Source organism: Bipolaris oryzae (genome assembly GCF_000523455.1).
Source record: "Bipolaris oryzae ATCC 44560 unplaced genomic scaffold scaffold_199, whole genome shotgun sequence".
In the NCBI taxonomy this organism is placed as follows: domain Eukaryota; kingdom Fungi; phylum Ascomycota; class Dothideomycetes; order Pleosporales; family Pleosporaceae; genus Bipolaris; species Bipolaris oryzae.
The window spans coordinates 1-22,961 of record NW_006911475.1 but is presented as its reverse complement, the minus strand read 5'-3'; the positions used below and the strand labels follow the sequence as shown (position 1 = coordinate 22,961).

Sequence of the window (22,961 nt, the reverse complement as noted above, 5' to 3'; positions counted from 1 at the left end):
CCCACGCGCCCCTCCCGACAAGGCTGGCATCCTCGGCCGCTGGTCTGTGCGTGGCGTTAGCGTCTGTCCAAAATCAAAAATGCACACAAACGCTGGCTGGCTTCTCTCTCCCATCCCCATTAAAGTACCGCCGCCCACTCCCTACTGCTTTTCGCCCAGCAGCCCGACTTGAGCCTCTTCCTTCTTCCTCACCCGTCGCTTTCAACTCTCATTCATCACCATGGCCGACAACGACGCGCAGGTACGTTTTCTTCAGACTTCAACCCCGCATGTGCTCTCTTTACCCCACCTTGGTCGACCATCGTCGCCGCTTGCGCCTCGCCGTCTTACCCTCGTGCGCTGCCACTCCTTCTCGCATACTAATGGCCTGCTGTAGCATGAGCACACCTTCGAGAGCGCCGATGCCGGTGCCTCCAAGACGTTCCCCATGCAGTGCTCTGCTTTGAGGAAGAACGGTTTCGTCTGCATCAAGAACCGCCCCTGCAAGATCGTCGACATGAGCACCTCCAAGACGGGAAAGCACGGCCACGCAAAGGTTCACTTGGTCGCCATTGACCTTTTCACTGGCAAGAAGCTCGAAGAACTGTGCCCTTCCACCCACAATATGGACGTCCCCAACGTTTCGCGTCGCGAGTACCAGCTCGTAAGTAGCCCCGCACGTCTTGCTTGCGACTACCCCTCGCCTAACAACATACACAGCTCGATGTTACTGACGACGGCTTCCTTTCCCTCATGACCGACGACGGCGCTACCAAGGACGACGTCAAGGTTCCCGATGGTGAGGTTGGCGACAAGATCACCAAGCTGTTCACTGAGGACGGCAAGGACACTAGTGAGTTACACCTGGGAAGCCTATACCAAAAATTTGTACTGACCAGTTGCTAGACGTCATTGTCCTTACTGCCATGGGTGAGGAGGCTGCCATTGACGCCAAGGAGGCTCCCAAATAAATGATCGGTTGGTTTTGTAGACTGTTTGGCAGGATGCGAGGTGCAGAATGCGAACAGGTTACGGATGGGGCTGGAACACTCTTTGCATGCATTGTGCAAAGTTGCACCCTTGTGGCAAAGGAAGCATTCTCCTCGGCGATTTGCGCCGGGCGACTAGTGCTGGACGTTCTTCGGAAGGATTTGGTTTCTTGGAATTGCCATGTATGGGAAACGTATCATGAATCATTTCCCTGTCTTCAAATATCACTTACGCTTATGGAAATGAATAAAAGGTGATGCTGTTATGGCAAATGTCGAGCCCCTCATTGGCTGGGAAGGGAATTTTCGTTTTCGCGCTAATTAACAGCCATCTTCTTTCTACTTTCTCAAAGCTGCCACTCACCTCAACGTGCAACTTTAAACTTATGGTGTCCGTGCCAATACTAACCTTCACATGTCAACTCGAGCTAAACTGCATGTGTAGCAGTTATTTTGGCTAATCCGCGCATCTTGTCTATTGCCGACAACGCCTAGTGCATCGGCATTAGTCAGTTCGATTGGCCCGAGATAGACAAACTACCTTATCCCTATGGCAATAAAAGGTCCTGTGTGCGGCATCGACAACTGCCGGTCAAGACGCTACGAGGAAGGCGAGGATGCGCATCTTTATTGCCAGAACGGACATCAGCAAGCTGGTGTAGTCCACGGGGAAGACGACGACGACTATAGAACAGCCTCCCGGACAGTTACACGCAAAAAGAGAGAGGTGGAGGAAGATGACAGGACAATCAACAAGATTGCCAAGGGCACACAAGCCTTTGATCTTTACTTGAAGTGTCTGCAGCTCATATTGCGCCATCAAATATGGTTTCTGGTGCAAAACAAAGGACTACCTGCCGAACTCGAAACGGTGGTTTACGACCTTTGGGCATTACGTATCGCTCAGCTCGAAAACAGAATCGCCTCCAACGAAGATCCGAGTGCAAATCCACAGCCCCAATCACAAACCTTCAGCACTCTAGAAAGCGAAGATGATCTCACAGATACGGAGAAAGGCCGTGTTCATGGCAAAAAGAGAAAACGAAGCAAGATGCTATCTACTGCTCCAAACCTCAACGACTGTCTCTTACTATGCTATCTTGGTATCAAAACATTAAGATTGCCCATCACGCCGGGTGATATTCACGCATGGGTCACGGATAACAAGTTGCCTTATTGGAGAGCCATCAAGTTGGTGCCACTTTCTATGAGAGACCGGCTACTACCTGTGTATCGCGCGGTTCTCGATCCAAGTGCACCATTCACCTACACACGCTTCTACAGACTGCTGACAGATCTGCAAATAAGCTACGGTGCAGATCACGGTATCATATGGCCACCTCTGAACGTTCCTTTGCTCTTGTTTCGCTACCTCAAAGAGCTCGCTTTACCATTGGAACTTTACGGTGCAACGAAGCGTCTGGCAGAATTACTAAGCTATGATTTCGCCCCACACTATGAGAATAAGAAACGAATGGGCATACGATACATTGCTGAAGCGCAGCTAGCCAGCTGCTTTATAGTATGCACCAAGCTATTATGCCCGTTCACTTCAGACCAGCTTTATCGGAAGTTTTCGGTGGGAAAGACTGTGGCAATGATGAACTGGGATATGTGGTACAAAGAGATGAGCGATGTTGACAACAAAGACACAGATGCTGGTCGCTTCACCACTGAAGAGATGGTGAAGTTACGAAACGAGGACGTATTCTCCATGGGATCTGAAGATATGGACCGGTATCTCGACTTCTATGCGGATACATTTCTGGATGATGCAGCGATTCAACGTATAAAACGTACAGACTATTTCCAGGAGGCGCTTTTTGACATGTTTCCTATCGAAAATGAGGCCAAATACCCGACAAGGAGCTCTTATCCCAAGCTGTCCCTGCAACGAGAATTGGGTCTTGTCAAGTCGGTCCATAGTATGATGGCGGCAATACCAAATACGGAAGATGAAAGCGGACAGACTTTGAGGGCTGGACAAGCATATCCGGTATGGGAGACACAAGAAGATCTCCCTGAGGTGGCAAGGGTGTTCTACGAGAAGACTGGAAGGCTAGCGGGGTTGCCGATGGATATACTTTTACTAGCAGTAAGATTCACAGAGGCGAGGGTGGAGCAGTGGAGAAGGCAACAGGAGAAAAATAGTCAGCAGAATTGAAATGACTCATCGAGTATTACAATCAACCCTTCAAATATTCTGCTCGTCATGTTACTTATCCCTACTGACAGATTGCGTTTGCAATGAGATGTAATATAGATTGACATGTCTATGACATCATTAAAAAGAGGCACAACATCTGCAGCCAATACCGGCGAGAACCTTTTTGACAAATGACTATCTCAAAATAGAGGTGCAGATAATTCCAGGTGTTGGTGTTCCTCTTGGTGTACGATGAAAGAGAACGCACGTGAGGGGCAAGCCTGAGCGCTAGTCGCTTAGGCGTTAGACTCCAACGCTCGGACGCCCACACTGCCAATTCGTCTTCCACTTCGCCTCGCTCAATCGACGAACTTCGACACCAAGATCCAGCAACACCGCAAACATGCAGATCTTCGTGAAGACCCGTACGTCGCATTATCGCTCTATACCTACTGGGATTATACTGATATCTCTATAGTGACGGGCAAGACAATTACCCTCGAGGTGGAGTCCTCTGACACCATCGGTACGCATGTCCTCGATCGATAAGACGACCGCAGCGCAACGCGTCGCATGCAACGCTCGCAGAGACGTTAGCTTGGAAGGGAACCTGGGCTGACAAGCATGGACAGACAATGTCAAGGCCAAGATCCAGGACAAGGAAGGCATTCCCCCGGACCAGCAGCGCCTGATCTTCGCCGGAAAGCAACTCGAGGATGGCCGCACCCTTGCCGACTACAACATCCAGAAGGAGTCAACACTCCACTTGGTCCTCCGTCTCCGTGGTGGTATCATTGAGCCCTCGCTCAAGGCCCTTGCCTCCAAGTACAACTGCGACAAGATGATCTGCCGCAAGTGCTACGCACGTCTGCCACCGAGGGCTGTCAACTGCGTACGTTTGCCTCATCCTCTTTGGAGGGTCCTATATTTAACGTGGGACAAAACTCGGCTAACGACCTACAGCGCAAGAAGAAGTGCGGTCACACCAACCAGCTCCGCCCCAAGAAGAAGCTCAAATAGACGATTCGCTTATATTGGCGTCTGGCGAAGAGAGAGTATCGGGCACGGTGGAAACGAATTGCAACGATTGCATGCGATGGATATGAGGGCAAGGTCACTACTACTTTCGCGGCACTTGCCACACTCTGTGGCGGCGTGATGGTCTTATTCTCGGATTTGAGACTGGACGAAGGGAACTGGGCATGTAGAGTGAAATCGATCAAATTCAAACACCCACCAGCTTCGAGTCTTTTCAGTCCCCTCGAAATGCTGTTCCTGGAACCTGTTGAACGTGGTGATTGCGCCAATGTATCGTTTGGCTAAATACTATTAAGATCACGTGATGACGTGTCATGCTCGTTCACTGATTACGTCATTGCTTGAAATTCCACAAAACCTGAAGTTGGAAGTGTGCAATGTCTCGAGGCAAGTATCAATGTGACAAATGTTATTGATTTTTATTGTTGTGCAGTTATGACCAATGTTGTAGAGGGGCGGAAAAAAAGGACTACCGAGGAACTGAGTACTAGCGATAGTCTGATTACGAAGAGATGTACCGACGACATGAACCAAAAAGAGTCATGAGAGGGTGTGAGCATCACAATCAAAATTTGATTTCATATTCGCACAATTGAGCCACACAAACAAGGTAGCAAATTCAGCGAACATTATAGGGGCTGACAAAACTATTCATTTTTTTTCTCTGCAACTGACAATCTGCTCCTACTGGACTAAAAGACTCTTTATACATTCAAGTAGAGAAAGGAGAAAAAACAAAACATTCATACAAAAGCATGAAGAAAACCCCAGAAAAAAGGCACGGCCCTGCTACTTTGGAAGGGCGAAAAAAAACAAGAAAAAACAAAAACAGAAACACTAAGCCATGAGAAAAAAAGAATTTGCCCCCTCATTCTAAGCGTACCTGTCGTAGCTTGTGTGTAATCGTGTGTATTGACAGATACACATTTCCAATCTGTCATGAGACATATACAATCCCACACCATATAGCTCCCGACCGACCGCGAGGATGAAAAACCATGTAAGTAGATCTGGAAAAAAAAAGGAAATAAGGTATACTGGTGTCCAGAACACCTGGTTTTTATCCACCGTGAAACCACCAAGAGATTATCAACATGATCGTATAATTGTGGGGCGAGAGAGGACGATGCATGTAAACACAAGACAGAGGAGGATGATGGGGGAAATAAACTCAAAAGACTCCGATATACAGAACAACGGGAAAGGGGGTAAAATGGTATCGTAACGCCTCGCTATGCAGTGTACTAAAACAAAGTGTGAAGTTTAAAAAGGTTATGGGGCGGCGTAAGTGCGTGTGGTGTACGTTATGTCTCCTCGGAACATTCGGGCTTACATGATGAGGACCGGGATTGGCGCCACAAAAGCACAAAGAAGTGGGGAGAGATGACTGGCGACTACGTCATGAAATATTGAGAAACACGCGGTCGTAATAGTGAGCACCTCAGGCGCGAGGTTTTTTCCAGTAATATTGCTATGAGCGGTTAGCTACTTATTCAATGGCAGCATCCAAGCACGCGTGTGGGACTAGTCCATACCTTGTGAGTTTTTCTGACGGATCGAAGACCAGTGCTACGAGTGCCGGCGGTGATAGTCTCCCGCCTCATCTGGTTGGTATCCATCTCAGGAACGTAGTAGAATTCATTTTCGAGGGGCTGACCGGCAGCGTCCTTTCCAGCGCGCGGAATTTCACCGACGCAGGGGGTATCATCCAAGATCTTCTTGAGGTCTTGTGCCGTTAGCTGAGGTAGAGGTGTTACTACGCCGCCCTCTGTGTCCTTGTCTTCGGTATTCTTCGTAATGCAAGCCTTCAACTCAGCCGGAAGGTTGCTGTGAATGGCAGACAAAGGCTGGGAATGGATACGAGAGAATGCCAGCTGATTGATGACGTGGTTCCTAATAGGAGACTCCTTGTAGTGGATGGGCTCTGCACAGCGACGCTTGGGAGAAGGCGATATCAACGGTGCACGCATGCGTGGGTTACTGGGCTGCAAAGGCGTGACTGCGTTGAACGACTCGAGGCCGCTAATAAGGTCCTGACCAAACGGACCGAAAGAGTGTACAACAGGGTCATTTTCTTCGTCGTTATCCGAGAACTCATCAGCAGCATAATTGACACTCGCCTTGAGGTCGACGGCAGGGTCTGCATCACGCCCGGCCTTTGGATTTGGAAGTGAAGGCCGGATAAAGGTTTGGTCTGCAGAATTAGGAGTGTCGATACTAGGGCTACGTTGGCCGGCATCGATATCCTCGAATACCTGGACCTGTCCGGGCTGGCTGTTAGTGCCGATAGCGGCAAAGTTGGGGCGGCGGATAGGGCTCTGAGACACAGGCGAACGTGGAGCTAGAGGAGGGCTGGAGTTGAAGCTTTCGGGAGCACGACGACGGGTGGGCGTGGGCATGCCCTCTTCTTCCGATTCCCACGACATTTTAGAAGCGGGGACGGATGGCCAAGCGATCATGACACGGGTGTCCTGTACATCCAACATGATTGCCGTCTCTGGGTTTTCCGACATGTACGTGTCTCCCTTGCTCAGCTCAAAGATGCGGCCCTTGCAATGAATCTTTGCTCCATTCCAACCCAGGCACTCGACCTCGATATAGCCCTGTGGGTATAGTGTGCTTGGCGCATGGTAGGCGGCCTGCACGTGGACACGCGAGATGAGGCGGTTGGTAGAGAGCTGATAGTCGGACGTGTTGGAGCTTCGGCCCATACGCAGGATTTCGCCATCTGCTGGAAGGTCTACAGTGGGTACAGCACCAAGAGGGGTCCGCTCGGAAAGAGCCGAGAAGGTGCGTTCCAGGCCCGGCCGGGCATGGCGGGGCGACGACGAAATGATGTTGGTTGACGATGTAGGCTGTGGAGTCGGGTAGTACTTGAGCTGCTTAGGGAAGGTTGGCGAGTCCTGGTCAAACTTGCGTTTGGTGGGCGATGGGCGTGGGAAGGGTGATGAGGAGAAGGGTCCATCCTCGCCGAAGGCCGGAAGAAGAGTCGGCGTGGCCTTTCTCACCCGCTCCGGCTGCAATTCAGTCGACTGCAAGGGAGACTGTGCCAGCACTTTGCTGGGTGAGGCGTCCATGTCGTCTGATCAACTCCTGGAACGCGAGACAGCGTGTCGACGCCTATATGGGGGCAATATAGACGTGACTAGTCGGAGACGTGACAGCCGAGAGGGAGCGGTGACGGCGGGTGCAGAAGGGGCTGTCGAAGACGCAACGGTAGCCTCGAGGGAATCTGTGGGAAAGAGAAGAAAAAGCCGGTTAGGAAGAGAGGAGAAAAGCCATTCAATGACGAGACTAAGCAGTAACGCGGAGACTCGTGCAAGTCGCGACTACCTAAAGCTCGGGCCACGTTCAGCACCAGCCCCCAGCCTCGCAATATGCCTCCTGCATCATCTTGCCAAAGGCAGAGCAATTCATCTTATCTTTTGTAGGTTTACAGCACTTGGTTGCTACGGAATTGTACCCTAAAGGTCTACACATGCGCATGTATGGATGCATGTACAGCTGCCTCACAAATATCTCTCCAACTTGGTTTGCCTCTGCGCTGGAGCCCCATCCCACTTGTCACTCCACAATTACAGCATACGAAGCACGCTTACCGGGACATTTGACACGCACACAGTTGTTACAACGTAACGAAAAATCAGGCATTTGACGCTCACTACGGTATATAGTCCGCGGTCCTTGCGCAGGCACGAACACGCACGCGATCGACATGCATGTAAAAGAAAAACTCTGTGCAGCATTTGACGCAGCTAAACGCGACTGCAAACACTTCCACGCCCAAAGTGGAGCAGAGACGCGTTCAGTGGAAATGGTGGTGGCCAGGCGAGAGTGCACGGTGGCAGCGTTTCGGCTCAAATCAATCAATCAAGGTAGCCGGATTCGAGCGATCCTTCGGTAACGTGAGCCCCCGTGTCTGCGAATCAGTGAATCTAGAAGCGTATAAGCCCCCCTCGTCCAATTGAGGGGAGTACCTTGCAGATCGCTTGGTTAATGGAGGCACCTTTGAGCAAACAGGCTAAGAGACGAGACTGAACAAAAATCCATGTTACCAGGGCAATTACGAAAATCATACAATTATTCCCATATAGCAAGCACGTGCCATCAATTTCACTTCCTAATTAGTACTAGCGCTGTGGCTTCTCCACATATCTGGGTAGTATATCATAAACTCTGTTGATTTGCTTAGTTTGCTCTACTACCTAGCTCCATCCACGTATGCAAGTAGACTAACTTATATGTAATTCTGTTCTGCGGTACCCAGTGTACTCCAAGGGTGACATTGACAGTGAAATGCTTTTCCCCAACTGCCTTTCGCCATTGACCACGTCAACAACAGCAATGTGGCAACCAACTACTATAACGACGATGTCGATTGCGTTTCATTGTACCACAAATCTAGAGGGGCTAATGTGTCGAGAACCAAGTCACCGGAGCCAGCCAGGCGGCGGGGCTCATCACACGAGACGTCTATACAGGTACTTGGATCCTGCCACCCTACAGCTTCACTTTGGTCACAGAGGTCCTTGCTCTTGCATTACCTGCGTTCATTGCTAAACAAACGACTTTTCTGTTCACTTGGGCGGGACCATTCCATTTTCGTTCAGGAGTGCTCAAGTATACTATTATATAAATGTTCATCTTTTGGACTCCTCAACGCCAACACCAGATGCGCCGTATCATGCAGTGATGCTTGTAAAAAAACTTAACTAGCAATCAGAGGCGTCTGGACCGACTTGAGCGCGTCTTGCTTCAGCGCCTTCCTCTTCTCTTTACTGATCGAGCTCTTCTTCTCAGACTTCTTGTTTTTCTTGGCCTCCCTTCTTGCCTGTTTCGCCGCAAACACTTCGTCGTCCAACAGCTCCTCTTCCCACTCATCCCACTTTCGCTTGCGTTCTGCCGACTTTCCTTTGGCAGTGCCCTCTGTAATTGTGCCTTGGTATGGTCCATCCCGAACCTGGCTGTCCTCCACCCACAGCTCTTCGGCAAGCCAGATGGGTAGTGCCTTTGTTGCTGGGCCCTTGACATGAAGACTACGGATGTTGCGCCAACCCTGACCGACGTGCTTGTTCACAACCTCAGATACTACCGCAGCGGTGTTCTCGGCAATTTGTTGTGGCGTCATGGAGAGGTTGGCGACCTTGATCGAGGTGTTCGCGGACGGGCTCATGCTCAGGTAAGTCGAGTTCAGAGCGGATTCAATTTCCTTTGCTACACCTTGAGGTGTTCCCACTACATCCTTTGTTTCCTTGGTATCCTTCTTTGCGCTCTTGTCGATATGTGCGCCAGCAGTCAGACGGATGGGAATTGGGCGCTTCGACTTGCTCTTGTAGAAAACCTTGCCCAAGAACTCTGCAACAATCTTGATAACACGATCGTCGACCAAGAAGACATCATACTCTGCAAGCAGTGCACGCTTCTGTTCAAATGCCTTGTATCGCTTCTTGAGCTTTTCTACGCCGAGGACGCGCTGTACCTTGGCGCGGAGTGCGGCAGGGAAGGCATCGGATGCTACGAGATCCTTGTATGCTCTTTGCGGGTCTTTGGTGAAAATGCATACCCGGACATCGGTGGCGATGATAGGGTGAGGAAGCTTGCTGGGTACTGTCAGTTGTGCTCTATGCTGTACATGATGTGCGACCATACATAGCGACAGGCTTCATGCTCTTCGTATTGGCAATCTGCTTTTTTGTCGAAAGACTGAGAAAGATGGGCTCATCAATCTCCTCGGCGTCATCCTCGTCCGCGGCCAAACTCTTCGTCGGTGCTTTCTCCTGCTTCTCTTCCACATGCTTTTTCATGTGCGCAACGAGCGCTTTCGCCGCGCGCTCGACTTGCGACGGGTCCAGCTGGTAGGGTGTGCCATTCGCGGGTTTGGTAGTGAGAGGCGCCTCGGTCGCCTTCTCAGCCTTCTTGGTCACGGCTGTTGATTTCGCCATTGTGATGTTGTATGGTTGTGCTAGAAACTGCGCTGGAAATTTGGCTGAACTTTTTGCGAGAAGGCTTGGCGGATGTTATGCACAGACCATGTACCAGCAACTTTCTGCGCGCCCCAAACCAAAAAATACGACAGGGTTGACCCTACATTTTGCCAAGATTCGTCGCAGTGGGGCAGCTACAGGGGCAGTCGAACCATACTTTCCCTTCTTCTGTGCACTGTCGGTAATAGTTTTGGTTTTTTGTGAATGAAGACATGTATACGGCGCTGGATACAAAGTAATAGATAGCTTCTAAAGGAATACAGTTCCCACTTCAGCTTTAGTTTCTTACTTCAAGATCTGGTCACGTGACATGTCCACGAGTGGTTGAGTAACAAGGTAGCTCACTTAACTAACTACATTTTATAATGCCGCTAAATGCGCAAAGCAAATTCTATCGAGAAACTCTACCAAATTGTCTTCATATCGGGTGTTTCATAGATTGGTATAAAGTATATCAGCCAGAGTGAATTGGGACGGATCCATGAGGAATTACCCAACTTTCGGATTGGACGAGTGTCAGCAGTACACCTTCATTTATCGGCAAATACCACGGTTGGATCTTTGGCTTAGTCACTTATCTATCCCTGAGAGGTAGATTTAGTGTGTATGTATACTCGTTAGCGTTTGTCTCTAGTCAACTCTTCTGTCACTTTCTTATCATAACTACACCGCCGGAGATATAAGCAAAGGATCTTAGGATAGCAAACATGAAGCTTCGTATTACCTTAGCTTTGGCATATCCCAAAAGTCTTGTTTCACGAAAGCTGAAGGCAACTGATCATTTTTGCGTCAAATGGAGAAAGATTGTGTTCATCAAGATAGCGATAGAAGTAATATACGCTTCTTCAGTACTTCGTCTATGTGACTAAAACCCCTCATGAGGATGCTAATCGAGCAACCCTCATTTGTACTACCGCAGATTAAAGAGCCGCTTAGTATCCATCGCTTGGAAATTGTGTAAAATGTGCGCAGTTATTATAAAGAAATTGGGACTAGGTGTTGAGCTGTGGTAGTGGTAGACGCTTTGACCCTTTCCGGCTGAAGCGGCCTCGGCTGGATGCAGACGTCATCCGACGCGTCTCAGGTGTCGCACGCCTCGCAACTACGGAGCCACGATACTTCTCCTCTCACACATTTTGCAATGCTGCGCTTACTCCCCATCTCCACCTTGCTTCTTGTGGCGCAAACCTTAGCGCTACCTTCTGCGCACAGCGAATCTAAACCCTTACCGCTGCTTATCTGGCACGGCCTGGGCGACAACTATGCTGCAGATGGCCTGCAAAGCGTCGGTGAACTTGTAAACGAGACAGTTCCAGGCACTTATGTTTATTACATCCGACTTGACGAAGATCCTGGAAGCGACCGGACTGCGACGTTTTTGGGCAATTTGACTGAGCAGATTGCTCAAGTTTGCGACGACATCCTGGAACATGAGGTCTTGTCGCAAGCGCCGGGCCTCAATGCGATGGGCTTCTCACAAGGCGGACAGTTTCTTCGGGGCCTAGTGGAAAGATGCGGAGATCGCATCAACATCAAGAATCTGGTGACCTTTGGAAGCCAGCACAACGGCATTGCAAAGTACCAGATTTGCAAAGATGGAGATTGGCTATGCAAAGGGTATATTGGATTACTCAAGGCAAACACCTGGGGTTCTTGGGTTCAAGGACACCTTGTCCCAGCACAGTACTTCAAAGCCACCAATGAAACCACCGGCGAGCCGACCGACGAATACCTCGAGGCGTCGAATTTCCTTGCAGACATCAACAACGAGCGAGCGCTGAAGAACCCGGCATATGCAAAGAATCTCGCGGCACTGGACAACTTCGTCATGTACGTGTTCGAGGACGACACAACAGTCATACCCAAGGAGAGCGGCTGGTTTGCGTACACAAACCTTACCAGCAACGAGGTAACAGAGCTGAGGGATCGCGACATATACAAAGAGGACTGGATTGGATTGAAGAAGTTGGATCAAAAGGGTGGTCTGCATTTCAAGACCACCAAAGGTGGACATATGAACTTGGGCGACAAGGTTCTGAAGGATGTCTTCAAGACTTATTTCTCTCCGCAAGGCACGAAACAGGCTGGTTTGACTGAAGATGTACAGGATGTTATGGAGTTGTAGTATGTAAGTCTGTTTAGCCTAGGTACCAGTAATTAGTTTGTCTGAGTAAAGGTGACTGAGCATATCTGTCTGACCTGATTAGTCCCATGAAGCGCAGGATCGCTGGGTTATTTTTATATGAATAAAGAATTGGGACCAGTGGTCTCTTTGTTTTCCACAGTTTGTACCTGCTATATCGTGAGTTCAGGAAGGAGCGTTCAACCGGCTTATAGGCATGAACGCTAAGGCCACACACCCCGTACTTACACCTGTCAATGTACCCTAAGCCCGAAGGGTACTCAACACTTACTGTACTAATCTGATCCTGTAAAGCTGCAAATCATGCATAAAAGGCAGCCTCGCCTCCAATAGTTTGGAATCTCTGCGTGCGCCCCTCTCCCTAGACCGGGGTTTTACGGCAGACGTCATGCTTGTGTGGGTCGATGAGCATCAGCCCACAGCGACACTCTACGCCAGTGCTGCTCGAAAGGAGTTAGTCTTGGCCTTTCCATAGTTTAAATTCTCAGAGTCCCCCAGAGTTTTTGATTCAAGTTTTGCCCGTCGCGGCTCCTCTCCACTCTCTCATCTTTCATCTTTCATCTTGTTCCCCACACTGGGCTGTTTGCTTTCTAGACAACTTTAAAGGCTTTATCGATAAGCTCTACGTAATCCAACCATCGCCATCACACCTGAACTCAAAACACAAGGCTCAATATGTCCGTCTCAGCAGCATTGAAGAGCCGAGTTCGGAGGCCGAGTTATCTCAAGAAGCTTGCCAAAGCGGAGGATTTACTACACCACTTTCCCAATGGAGCATACATCGGTTGGAGTGGCTTCACAGGCGTAGGATACCCAAAGTAAGTGTGTTTATCTTTTTGTCCAGCTATATGAGAAGACAAACGGCAATGCCCTTAACCCCTTGAGAAACATCAGGAATTTGGGTATTGTGTTGGGAGTCCGTAAACACACACCCGTAGTTCCGAGGGGGAACGGAAGTTTGGAAAGTGACGAAAGCCGAGTTAACTCCGGCTCCACAATTCCAGCTATGCATGGGTCATGTCATGGTGGCTAGTCACGACGACTCATGAGACCGGTCCTGGCTATGACTGCTGTTGAAGACGTGTTATTCTGGACGCATACTTCGATTTTGGCATTTCTTACCCCGTCGACTAACATGACCATAGGAAAATCCCCACGGCGCTGGCGGACCATGTTGAGAAGAACAACCTTCAGGGCCAGATGAAGTACAATCTCTTCGTCGGTGCTTCGTCAGGCGCCGAAACAGAGAATCGGTGGGCGCGACTCAATATGATTGAGCGCCGGTCTCCGCATCAAGTGGGCAAGGAAATCGCCAAAGGAATTAACAACGGTAACATCAAATTCTTCGACAAACATTTGAGTATGTTTCCTGTCGATCTAATGTACGGGTAAGTAGATGAATGCAAGATCGGCTGAAGGATGGACAGTACTGACTGGAAAAGCTTCTACACACTGAACAAGCCTCACAACAAGCTGGATGTTACTATTGTTGAAGCGTCTGCAATCACTGAGGACGGTGGGATTATTCCTGGCGCCAGTGTAGGCGCCTCGCCCGAGCTTGTCCAAATGGCCGACAAGATTATCATTGAAGTCAACACTGCCGCTCCATCGTTTGAAGGTCTACATGACATTACTATGACCGACCTCCCACCACGCCGCAAGCCTTATCTAATCATGTCTCCTGAAGACCGCATCGGCACCCCCCACATCCCTGTTGACCCCGAAAAGGTGGTTGCCATTGTGGAGAGCGACTACCCAGATCAAACACAGCCCAACGCTGCCGAGGATGAAACCTCGAGGGCCATTGCTGCGAACCTGATTGAGTTTCTGAAGCATGAGGTCAACCATGGCCGGCTGCCGGAGAACCTATTGCCCCTCCAGTCGGGCATTGGAAACATTGCCAATGCGGTTGTTGGTGGCCTTGCTGTACGTTTTTCACACGATTTGCTTGATATATGATAGGCTAACATGTGCAGTCTGGCGGTGCAAACTTCAAGAACCTCAAGGTATGGACTGAGGTTCTTCAAGACTCTTTCCTGGACCTTTTTGATTCTGGAAACCTCGACTTTGCAACGGCTACTTCAATTCGTTTCTCGCCCGATGGTTTCGACCGCTTCTACAAGGGCTGGGAGCAGTATGCGCCTAAGCTTTTGCTACGCTCCCAGCAAGTATCCAACAGCCCTGAAATTATCCGACGTCTTGGTGTCATTGGTATGAACACGCCTGTAGAGGTGGATATCTACGCACACGCCAACTCTACATGTGTCATGGGCAGCCGCATGCTCAACGGTCTCGGAGGCTCTGCAGATTTCTTGCGTTCTGCTAAGTACTCGATCATGCATACACCGTCGACTCGCCCGTCAAAGACGGACCCTACAGGCGTGTCTTGCATTGTGCCCATGTGCACCCACATTGACCAGACGGAGCATGACCTCGACGTTGTTGTGACTGAGCAAGGCCTTGCCGATGTGCGCGGACTGTCGCCCAGGGAGCGTGCCCGGGTTATTATCAAGAAGTGCGCGCACCCTGACTACGTTCCTATTTTGGAGGACTACTTCAACAAGGCGGAATTCGAGTGTCTGAGGAAGGGATGGGGCCATGAGCCTCATCTGCTGTGGAACAGCTTTGATATGCACAGACATCTGAACGAGCACGGTACGATGAAGTTGCCCAAGTGGGATTACTACAACCGCAGCTCGTAGGAGTTTGGGTAGGAATATAAAGAGTCGAGTAAGCAATGTTTGTTCATGTTGCGACCGAATCAACGATTCATTCGTCTCTTCTCAATTTTATTCTTTTGTGAAATTCGCCATACCGTGTCATTTAATTTGCACGATTTTTTTGTTGACTGTAACGTGATGTTTTGTTATCTGCGATGATTTTAGGTGGTGTGTATTTTTCTGTCCTATGGGCGTGTCCGGCTTGCAGTCCAGCCGAGGGAATTGGACGCGTACCAAGCAAGCGGAGTAATTAATACCGCACTTTTGGATCGCGATCACGGTGCCAACACGCGCTATCGAAAGCTTACGTTATAGGACAGTGGCAAGTGACTTGCACCCTACGTATCTGGTAGGGATGGATGGATGGATGGATGGATGGATGGATGTAGTAATGACGGAAAAGCAAACATGCAGCCACAAACACCACAGGATCCGTCTGCACACATGCATGTCAGGCTTACCCCGAAAACTCTGCTAAGACCAGCCGTTCGGCAGCGTTGAGCGCATGCGCTTTTACCGCCTATCAATACGTGCTTTGCCCATTAGTGCACAGTGTGGCAATGCGCTATTCCCAAAATGTCTCCCACGCGTGCGTTCGAAAGCCTCTCGCGCGGCTTCACCAAGTCCAAGGCCCACGACAAAGTCTCCAGTTTTGCCCTCACGCTCTGTACAGAACGCGCCTTGAAGCCTCGCAAACCCTCCGGCCTTGTTTCTCGACTGCTTCTGTGTCGGCGACCATCATCGGTGCGGCTTCCCAACGGGCTGCGAGTCCACTAATTATCTGGCTTGCGATCGCGTTCTACCGCGTAAAGCACACTCACGTCTCCCACCACCACTACTCCCTCTCCACCACCCACTCCCACTGCCGCGCTTTGGTACCCTCGACTCTGCACCGGATAACCCTTCTTTGCCAGCCATTGCATTTTTGACTCCATTCCCAACGCTTGTTTCCAATTACTAGCTGCCACTCCTACTATTCCTGCTCCTACTGTTTCTCCTACCCCGCCGTCCGCCCACGATGCCTCATCGTAAGTCTTGACATCCCCCAAGCCGACCTGCCCGTTACCGTGGTTCTCACATGTCCATTGCGCCACTAGAGGCCCCCGATTCTGCCCCTACACCATCCATTGCTAGTCCGCACCAGTCAGACATGCGGGCCTCACAAGAAACGGTCCATTCGGCCCAGTCCAGCACCTTTTCCGCTCCCGCCCTGGCTTCCTCGTCGAGCACCCTCTCAACTTCCACGACTACAGAGACCGAGGGTACCGCCCCTTCGTCGGCCAATGCTGAGAGCCACACCAAGCCTACCGACACACCAGCCCCAATGCTTAAACACCCACCGCAATCTCCTCGTGGCGACGCGTGGGCCGCACCGCGCGTCGACACTGCCGCTGCTAAAGAGTCGCGCGCTGGTGACAAGGCACCCAGTCCAAAACCACTAGGCTCTCCAACTACCCAGGGCTCCAAGAGAAGCGCAGACGGCTCTGTCAAGGCTGCTGGTGTAGTCCTCGCGACACCTTCTACCTCCAGACCCATGGCAGCCCACAAGAGAAACAAGAGCATGGATACACACTCGGGCACTCGCATTGGAGAGGTGCGCCCTCTCGCATCAAGCTCGTGTTACTGAATGCTGACGCGAATGCAGCTATCTGCCCAGCTCAAGACGCGTCTTTCGTACGCCATGGTCAAGGTCCAGAACGGTTGGGAGAAACAGTCGCTCGAAGAATTGGAAGAAGGTCAATCGCAGCGCGGATCGCCCAACTCTGCTCCTGGCAGAAGCGACTACTTAGCATTCGACTCGCCTGCCGATAGCGAGCGACGACGGAGACCGAGCGGCGTCTCGGACATTTCCGATCAGATGATCATGTCACCGGTCTCTGATCCCACGCGATCACATGTGGGAACACCAGGCCGTCAGTCTCCTTGCCCTTTGACCAAAGCATTCCTAACACACTATAGCGTACTGGATACCGGCTACCCGTCCTGCAATGCATGCTGCCGCAAACCTCATCTCTATTACTGGTGCAAACCACGGTCATGGGCCTAGTCATGGTCATGGCCTTGCTCCAGCTCCCACATTCCAGAACTCACGAAGACGCCGGTCTACAGTCTCACATATTCCCCCTCCTCTTCTAGCAACAGGCCAAAGGAAATACTACAGTGACTTGAGTGGAGACATGCGATCGCCAGCAACACCTAGAGCAGGAATACTTCGTATGCCCAGTCAACAAGCAGAAAAGGACGCGGTCGACACGTTGCTCTTCATGAGCAGTCCAAACAATTCGCAGCGCTTTCCTGTGGGGACTCTAGAGCCAAGTCCGCTCAGGACTGAGGCTCCCCAAAGACGAGTCATGTTCGAAGCCTATCCTCCGCAGGATAAACACGTAGGATATCATCATTCTTCTATGCCTGCACCTCCACACCACCACCAGCACGGACCCTATCCAGCCCACCCAGCAAGGTAGAGCTGGTAATCATATCTGCGCCCTGCGGTAGTTCTTTTTTTATTTTATTTTTCAACACTTTTGTTCCGACTCATGATGGCATTACATTGCATGGAAAATGGCGTCGCGATTGCTGTTGTTGCGCATGCTGTCTTTGTTCTGAACTGATTGATGTACATCACTTGACTGTCTATGCATAGCGTACATATGGGAGCGTGCATCTTTTTGCTCGTCATAAAAACCTCTGGACGGCTTGGCGGGGAAAGTGTATTGATTTTGCTTTTTTTCATGTTCGCTTGTGCATTTTTCTTTTCACTTTTCTGTCATAGCGGCTTTTGCTTTTATGATTGTTCATGCCAGACTTGGGGGCCTGGGCCTTTTTTGGTGCATACAAAAAAGTCCTATTTTGGAGCATTATGACAATGTAACGATTGTATGAATACAGGCATTGAACAAGACAAGGAACTTTTTGGTTGTCATGATCACGATGAAGAAGGGGAAGAAGATAGTTATGAGGCAGTAGAATTCGCAAATGTCATTATTCGCAACTCGTAATCGAGAGCGTAACTACCACATCCAAAAAAAAATACAACGCGAGACGTACCTTGTGTATTCCTACATCCCCGGCCAAAATCGACATGAAAAACCCGAGACTCGTAGAGCTCAGCTAAGCAAGCCCTCCCGCATCATCATCCATACATACCTACATGATAATCATCCCAACATCCGTGTTATTTATACAAACCATAGATGGAATTAAAAAAAACCCCTCCATTTTGTTCATTTCAGGAAGGAGGCTGAAGAAAAAGCCCTCAAAACTCCGTGAAACGCCCAACTCATTCATACACCTCAAGCTTGTTTCTAATAAGCCTGAGCGACACCACTAACCTTGCGCTGCACAATCCCACTCGCACCCCAATGCCCACCGCGGCCCTCCTCTGCGATCTTACCACTGACATCGCGCCTGCGACCCGGCACACCCAGGTCCGCGTCGTCAAAAGCGAAAGCGCCCGTGTAATCGACTCCACTCCTGCTAATCACACGCGGCGACTGGCGCTTAACGGGAGTCGAGTTAGCCTCGCCGGTACGCTTGATAGACGTGTAGCTCTTCTTGTGCAGCGAGAAGGGTGCATTGGGGGCGAGTCCATTGGCTTTACCCTGGCCATTCTGGGTCGCAGGGACATTGACGGCGTACTGTTTGGTGGCGCTGGGGAAGTGGTTGGGTTGGCGGCGGAAGGAGGAGTCTTTGGTTGGGGAGGAGGAATTGGAGTGAGGCGATTTGGCGCTGCGGACGCCGGCTGTGGCGTCTTGTAGGTTGCCATAGCGGCGCGATTTGGGTGTAGTAGCGCGTGACTGGGGGCGGTCGAGGTGCTCTTCTGTACGTATGCTGTGTCGTGTGTTGTCGTGGGATTGCAGGTATGCGGGTGGAGGCGTGCTTCCTTGGTAGTTGTCGGTCAGGTCGGCTGGGGGAGGAGAGGGTGGGTTCATGCGTAGAGGCTGTGGCATCATTGGCGCTCGGGCGTCGGCGTCGTCTTCGGGGTCGGAATGTACTTCGTATGCAGTTACAGTGCTGTAGCCTTTGTTGGCGTTTGCGGAGGCGAAAATTGATTGCTTAGGTGCTTGGGGTGCGTGGTCGTCTTGATCATCATCATCTTCTTCAGCCGAGACGAACCAATTGTCTGCCTTGAGGCTTTGCTGTGAGTTTCGCTGCAGAGATAAGTCACCAGTTGCTTCTTGCTGTTCACTGTTTCCACTTGAACGAGGCGTGTGGAACTCGGTTTTTCTTGAGCTGGTAACATTAGAGCCGGGACGCGAGTGGCGTTTGATATTGCCTTGGCCAGAAAGCATCGACTTGCGTTGCGCTAGAGTCTGATTGTCTTCCTCGTCGTTAAGAAGGTCATCGCGATGGTTGAGGTTCTTCCGGGATTGATATGCAGAAGGCGGTTGTGAGTACATGGAGAAACGTTCTCTGGACTGACGAGCTGACGCAGGGGTATGCGGCGAGTATACTGTCTCAGACTTTGCGCGAGTGTGCATAAAGGCAACCTGGTTCTTGGTAGGGCTGGGAATGTCTGAATAGATGTATGACTCGGCTTTCGAAGTCCGGCCACTATACAGTGTGGTCTGGTCACTGAGATGCTTCTCTTGCTTTGCTGTAAGAGGCTCCATAGCTGAAATGGACGAGTTCTTATGCTTGTGCTTGGCCTTTCTGCGTGATGTGAGATTGTCCTCGAGCGGGTTCATGTCGGGTGGCAGTTTGGAAATTTTGCGGAATACAAGAGCCATGTACATGTCCAAGAAGGTAGAAATCAGATGCAAAGCACCGACCGAAATGGCAGTGACCCATGTCGTTAAAAGTACTTTTTCGGTCTCCTCGTTGGTAGGGAACATTGTGACCCAACGACCTTTTTCCCCAACCTTCATGTCGTAGTTTCGTCGAGCCATCAAAACGGTGAAGACATAAAAGGGAATGAAACCAGCATCCGTGACAAGCGCAAAGAAGTGGTAGCTGGCAGAGCTTCCTGCTGGTCTGTTCTTAGGATTACGGATCAAGTGGTATACAGCATACAGTGATATTATGAGATCCACACCGGGCTGCACCTGTTAGCGAAATCTCTGTGGAGCATAGACAAAACTTACTGGTATCCTCATAATGTAGCCTTCGGTATCCTGTACACCGCGGATGAAGATGCCGCACAGCAATACGCCGACTGCGCCCAAGAGCGTGATGATCCTCAAGCCGACCTGGATCCATCGGGCAATATCGATGAAGAGCTTCGTCTTGGCGCTCATAGGCTTCGCCTTTGTATTTCCATAGGGAAGAACGAGAAAGCTGTCAGGGTGCTTGTTGAAATCAATCAAGGGCCCTGTTGGCTTCTTCTTGGGAGGCGAAGGCGGCATGCGACTAGCCCTGGTGATGGCCTTTGGGTCAAAGATGGGCTGAGAGGGATCTATGTCGGCCATGGATTGCGGTTGGTTTGCATATCCATACCCGTATGCGTAGGGCTGCCAGCGGCCCGCCATTGTTGAGAGAAAGAGCGGAGACGGGGCTTCAGCACACGACCGTCAGAGCAGAGGGTGCGAAGTGGCCTCTCACCAATTGAACAGAAATGCGGATGGTGGCTGAGAGACAAGGGCCCGCGTGAGGACGGTCATGTACGTGGCATATGTACCTAAGTAAGTACCTGTGTAAATACGGGCGTTGCCATGGCAACAATCAATATTCGGCATGACGTGAAGAAGCACGGTTGGGACGGCTCACGCATTGACTAGCGACGGCGGCAAGAAGCTGTAACTTGGATCTTCAGCCGGGAACGTGTGGGGTGTGCATGCGGATAGCCGGGCTGGTGTGTGCATATGTTGGTACGTTGTTGCGGATGTTTGGATGGATGTGCATGGTTCCCATCTGATGTTCTGTTGGATGAGGCTACAATAGGGTGCATATGATTGCACGCATGTGATTCGTAGGCTTAGTCATCCGCACATGTCTTGGGACAGGCATTGATTGACGCTACCCACCGCAAGGACCTTCACACCATGTTCCTTTCACAACACTTGGGAACGCCTCGTGTCTGTGCTAGCTGTACACGACGAATAACGAATACACCGCCGCAATTGACCCACCTCACTGCCACACGCCCACATGTCACACGCAGTAGTGCTGTTCCATTACAGCTGTCGGTAGCGTGTCAGCCTTCTTTTGCCCATGCCCTACGCTTTTCTCTCCGCCATGAGTACAGCACAGTATCGAGCACGCGAGGTCGCCTCCGCCTTGCTATTGTCGGTTCGGGTCCCGCAGGGTTCTATACTGCCTACCGTCTCATGAACAAGAACCAAGATGCCGTCATCGACATGTATGAGCAACTCCCCGTCCCTTATGGACTCGTCCGATACGGTGTTGCACCCGATCACCCAGAGGTCAAGAACTGTCAAGACACCTTTGAAGAGGTTGCCCGCTCACCGCGATTCAACTACATTGGCAACGTCAAGGTCGGCTATGATATGCAGCTAGCAGACATGAAGCCCCATTACGATGCTATCCTGTTCTCGTATGGCGCAACCGAGGATAGACAGCTGGGCATCCCCGGAGAGAATCTGCCAGGCGTCTATTCTGCCAGATCCTTCGTTGGCTGGTACAATGGTCTACCGCAGTTCCAACACCTGGAGCCAAACCTTCATGCTGGTGAGCAGGCCGTCGTCATCGGCCAAGGAAATGTTGCACTAGATGTGGCGCGCATTTTGTTGAGTCCGGTAGACGCGCTACGCAGTACAGACATTGCCGATCAGGCCATACAGGCGCTGTCTGAGAGCAAGGTCCGGTCTGTGCGCGTCGTTGGTAGACGTGGTCCCATACAGGTACGTTGTGACAGCGGTGCTGGCAACACACATCTGACACTTAATCAAGGCTGCCTTCACCGTCAAAGAAGCCCGTGAGCTCATGCAAATACCATCCGTTGCCTTTGAACCTATCGACCGCTCCCTGTATCCCGCCGACATCAAAAAGCTCCCACGCGTCCAGAAACGCATTGCAGAAGTACTTCTCAAGGGCTCGGCAACTCCTGCACAGCAGGCTACACGGTCATGGGCGCTCGACTTTTTGCAGGCTCCCAAAGCCATGCATGAAGTTGACGGTCATCTCTCCTCGATAACATTCACAAAGCAACAATTTGTACCAGATGGCGATCCCTTCGACCAGAGGACTCGTGTTGTGTCTACAAAGGATGAGACATCAATCGAAGCATCTTTAGCTTTTAGATCTGTAGGCTACAAGTCGGCTGCTCTTCCTGGACTCTCAGCCATTGGTGTCCCTTTTGATAATAAGCTGGGCATAATCCCAAATGACATGCATGGGCGTGTCATTACCCCTTCGGCTGGCCCAGGGAACTTGACAGCCGGCCATGTTTCTGGTCTGTACTGCGCAGGCTGGGTTAAACGTGGACCAACTGGTGTAATTGCAAGCACCATGCAGGACGCCTTTTCCTCTGCGGATATTATTGCTCAAGACTGGGAGGCTGGTGTGCCCTTTTTGAATGATATCAATGATGAGAATGAAGGCACCAAATTGGGATGGGAGGCTCTTAGGGCAGCGGTAGAAAGCAAAGGCGTCAGACCGCTCAGTTGGGCGGACTGGAAAAGGATTGATGACGCCGAGCGAGAGAATGGCAAGGCGAAGGGGAAGCAAAGAGAAAAGTTCCAGAGTGTAGAAGAAATGCTCAGTGTCTTAGATGCATAGACTTAGAATGATGGAATGTACGATTACTTTACTTCCACAGTTGTCTTCTCTTGGAGCTTGGTCAAAATGCGCTGTGCCCACAAGAATACACAAGCAATTCTCCGTCTTCCTGATCCCTCGTGGCTTTCACACCATCTTTAAGTATATCTACATCGCTCTTCATTCCTGCTATTGTAAAGTGTAAATGACTTACAGAGGGGTGACATGAAAAAAATATGTTCTTAAAAGTTCTAGTTTTTAAACTAGTATAACTTGCTAAATACCAGAGCTATTCCTAATCAGGTT

General features: G+C 50.6%; 12 protein-coding genes across 12 annotated transcripts; 9 read left to right on the top strand and 3 right to left on the bottom strand.

Annotated features, from left to right (window-relative positions):
• Positions 1–220: 220 nt before the first annotated feature.
• On the top strand, positions 221–950 carry COCMIDRAFT_106953 (uncharacterized protein; the record flags this gene model as incomplete). Its single annotated transcript, XM_007694146.1, has 4 exons — positions 221–241; positions 377–643; positions 700–832; positions 886–950. The coding sequence occupies 4 exons, from the start codon at positions 221–223 to the stop codon at positions 948–950; spliced, it is 486 nt and encodes a 161-aa protein (XP_007692336.1).
• Positions 951–997: 47 nt separating this feature from the next.
• Positions 998–1,171, top strand: COCMIDRAFT_106952 (uncharacterized protein; the record flags this gene model as incomplete). The annotated part of the gene is made up of 1 exon (XM_007694145.1): positions 998–1,171. The coding sequence occupies one exon, from the start codon at positions 998–1,000 to the stop codon at positions 1,169–1,171; it is 174 nt and encodes a 57-aa protein (XP_007692335.1).
• Positions 1,172–1,518: 347 nt separating this feature from the next.
• On the top strand, positions 1,519–3,132 carry COCMIDRAFT_106921 (uncharacterized protein; the record flags this gene model as incomplete). Its single annotated transcript, XM_007694144.1, has 1 exon — positions 1,519–3,132. One exon carries the CDS (start codon positions 1,519–1,521, stop codon positions 3,130–3,132), a length of 1,614 nt encoding a protein of 537 aa, XP_007692334.1.
• Positions 3,133–3,517: 385 nt separating this feature from the next.
• Positions 3,518–3,883, top strand: COCMIDRAFT_76755 (uncharacterized protein; the record flags this gene model as incomplete). Its single annotated transcript, XM_007694143.1, has 3 exons — positions 3,518–3,539; positions 3,593–3,640; positions 3,747–3,883. Coding segments are annotated over 3 exons (207 nt in total), but the record flags the coding sequence as incomplete, so codon positions are not given.
• Positions 3,884–5,593: 1,710 nt separating this feature from the next.
• COCMIDRAFT_40626 (uncharacterized protein) lies at positions 5,594–7,229 on the bottom strand (the record flags this gene model as incomplete). The annotated part of the gene is made up of 2 exons (XM_007694138.1): positions 5,594–5,623; positions 5,688–7,229. The coding sequence occupies 2 exons, from the start codon at positions 7,227–7,229 to the stop codon at positions 5,594–5,596; spliced, it is 1,572 nt and encodes a 523-aa protein (XP_007692328.1).
• Positions 7,230–7,810: 581 nt separating this feature from the next.
• COCMIDRAFT_106930 (uncharacterized protein) lies at positions 7,811–8,246 on the top strand (the record flags this gene model as incomplete). The annotated part of the gene is made up of 3 exons (XM_007694142.1): positions 7,811–7,873; positions 7,896–8,110; positions 8,186–8,246. Coding segments are annotated over 3 exons (339 nt in total), but the record flags the coding sequence as incomplete, so codon positions are not given.
• Positions 8,247–8,860: 614 nt separating this feature from the next.
• Positions 8,861–10,094, bottom strand: COCMIDRAFT_106940 (uncharacterized protein; the record flags this gene model as incomplete). Its single annotated transcript, XM_007694141.1, has 2 exons — positions 8,861–9,752; positions 9,802–10,094. The coding sequence occupies 2 exons, from the start codon at positions 10,092–10,094 to the stop codon at positions 8,861–8,863; spliced, it is 1,185 nt and encodes a 394-aa protein (XP_007692331.1).
• A 1,183-nt stretch (positions 10,095–11,277) lies between these two features.
• COCMIDRAFT_40624 (uncharacterized protein) lies at positions 11,278–12,261 on the top strand (the record flags this gene model as incomplete). Its single annotated transcript, XM_007694137.1, has 1 exon — positions 11,278–12,261. One exon carries the CDS (start codon positions 11,278–11,280, stop codon positions 12,259–12,261), a length of 984 nt encoding a protein of 327 aa, XP_007692327.1.
• Positions 12,262–12,954: 693 nt separating this feature from the next.
• Positions 12,955–14,981, top strand: COCMIDRAFT_106926 (uncharacterized protein; the record flags this gene model as incomplete). Its single annotated transcript, XM_007694140.1, has 4 exons — positions 12,955–13,097; positions 13,425–13,667; positions 13,722–14,205; positions 14,256–14,981. 4 exons carry the CDS (start codon positions 12,955–12,957, stop codon positions 14,979–14,981), a joined length of 1,596 nt encoding a protein of 531 aa, XP_007692330.1.
• A 1,270-nt stretch (positions 14,982–16,251) lies between these two features.
• COCMIDRAFT_51143 (uncharacterized protein) lies at positions 16,252–17,464 on the top strand (the record flags this gene model as incomplete). Its single annotated transcript, XM_007694139.2, has 3 exons — positions 16,252–16,593; positions 16,645–16,912; positions 16,959–17,464. Coding segments are annotated over 3 exons (1,116 nt in total), but the record flags the coding sequence as incomplete, so codon positions are not given.
• An 840-nt stretch (positions 17,465–18,304) lies between these two features.
• On the bottom strand, positions 18,305–20,467 carry COCMIDRAFT_40622 (uncharacterized protein; the record flags this gene model as incomplete). Its single annotated transcript, XM_007694136.1, has 2 exons — positions 18,305–20,038; positions 20,084–20,467. 2 exons carry the CDS (start codon positions 20,465–20,467, stop codon positions 18,305–18,307), a joined length of 2,118 nt encoding a protein of 705 aa, XP_007692326.1.
• A 798-nt stretch (positions 20,468–21,265) lies between these two features.
• COCMIDRAFT_9086 (uncharacterized protein) lies at positions 21,266–22,676 on the top strand (the record flags this gene model as incomplete). Its single annotated transcript, XM_007694129.1, has 2 exons — positions 21,266–21,799; positions 21,849–22,676. 2 exons carry the CDS (start codon positions 21,266–21,268, stop codon positions 22,674–22,676), a joined length of 1,362 nt encoding a protein of 453 aa, XP_007692319.1.
• Positions 22,677–22,961: the final 285 nt, after the last annotated feature.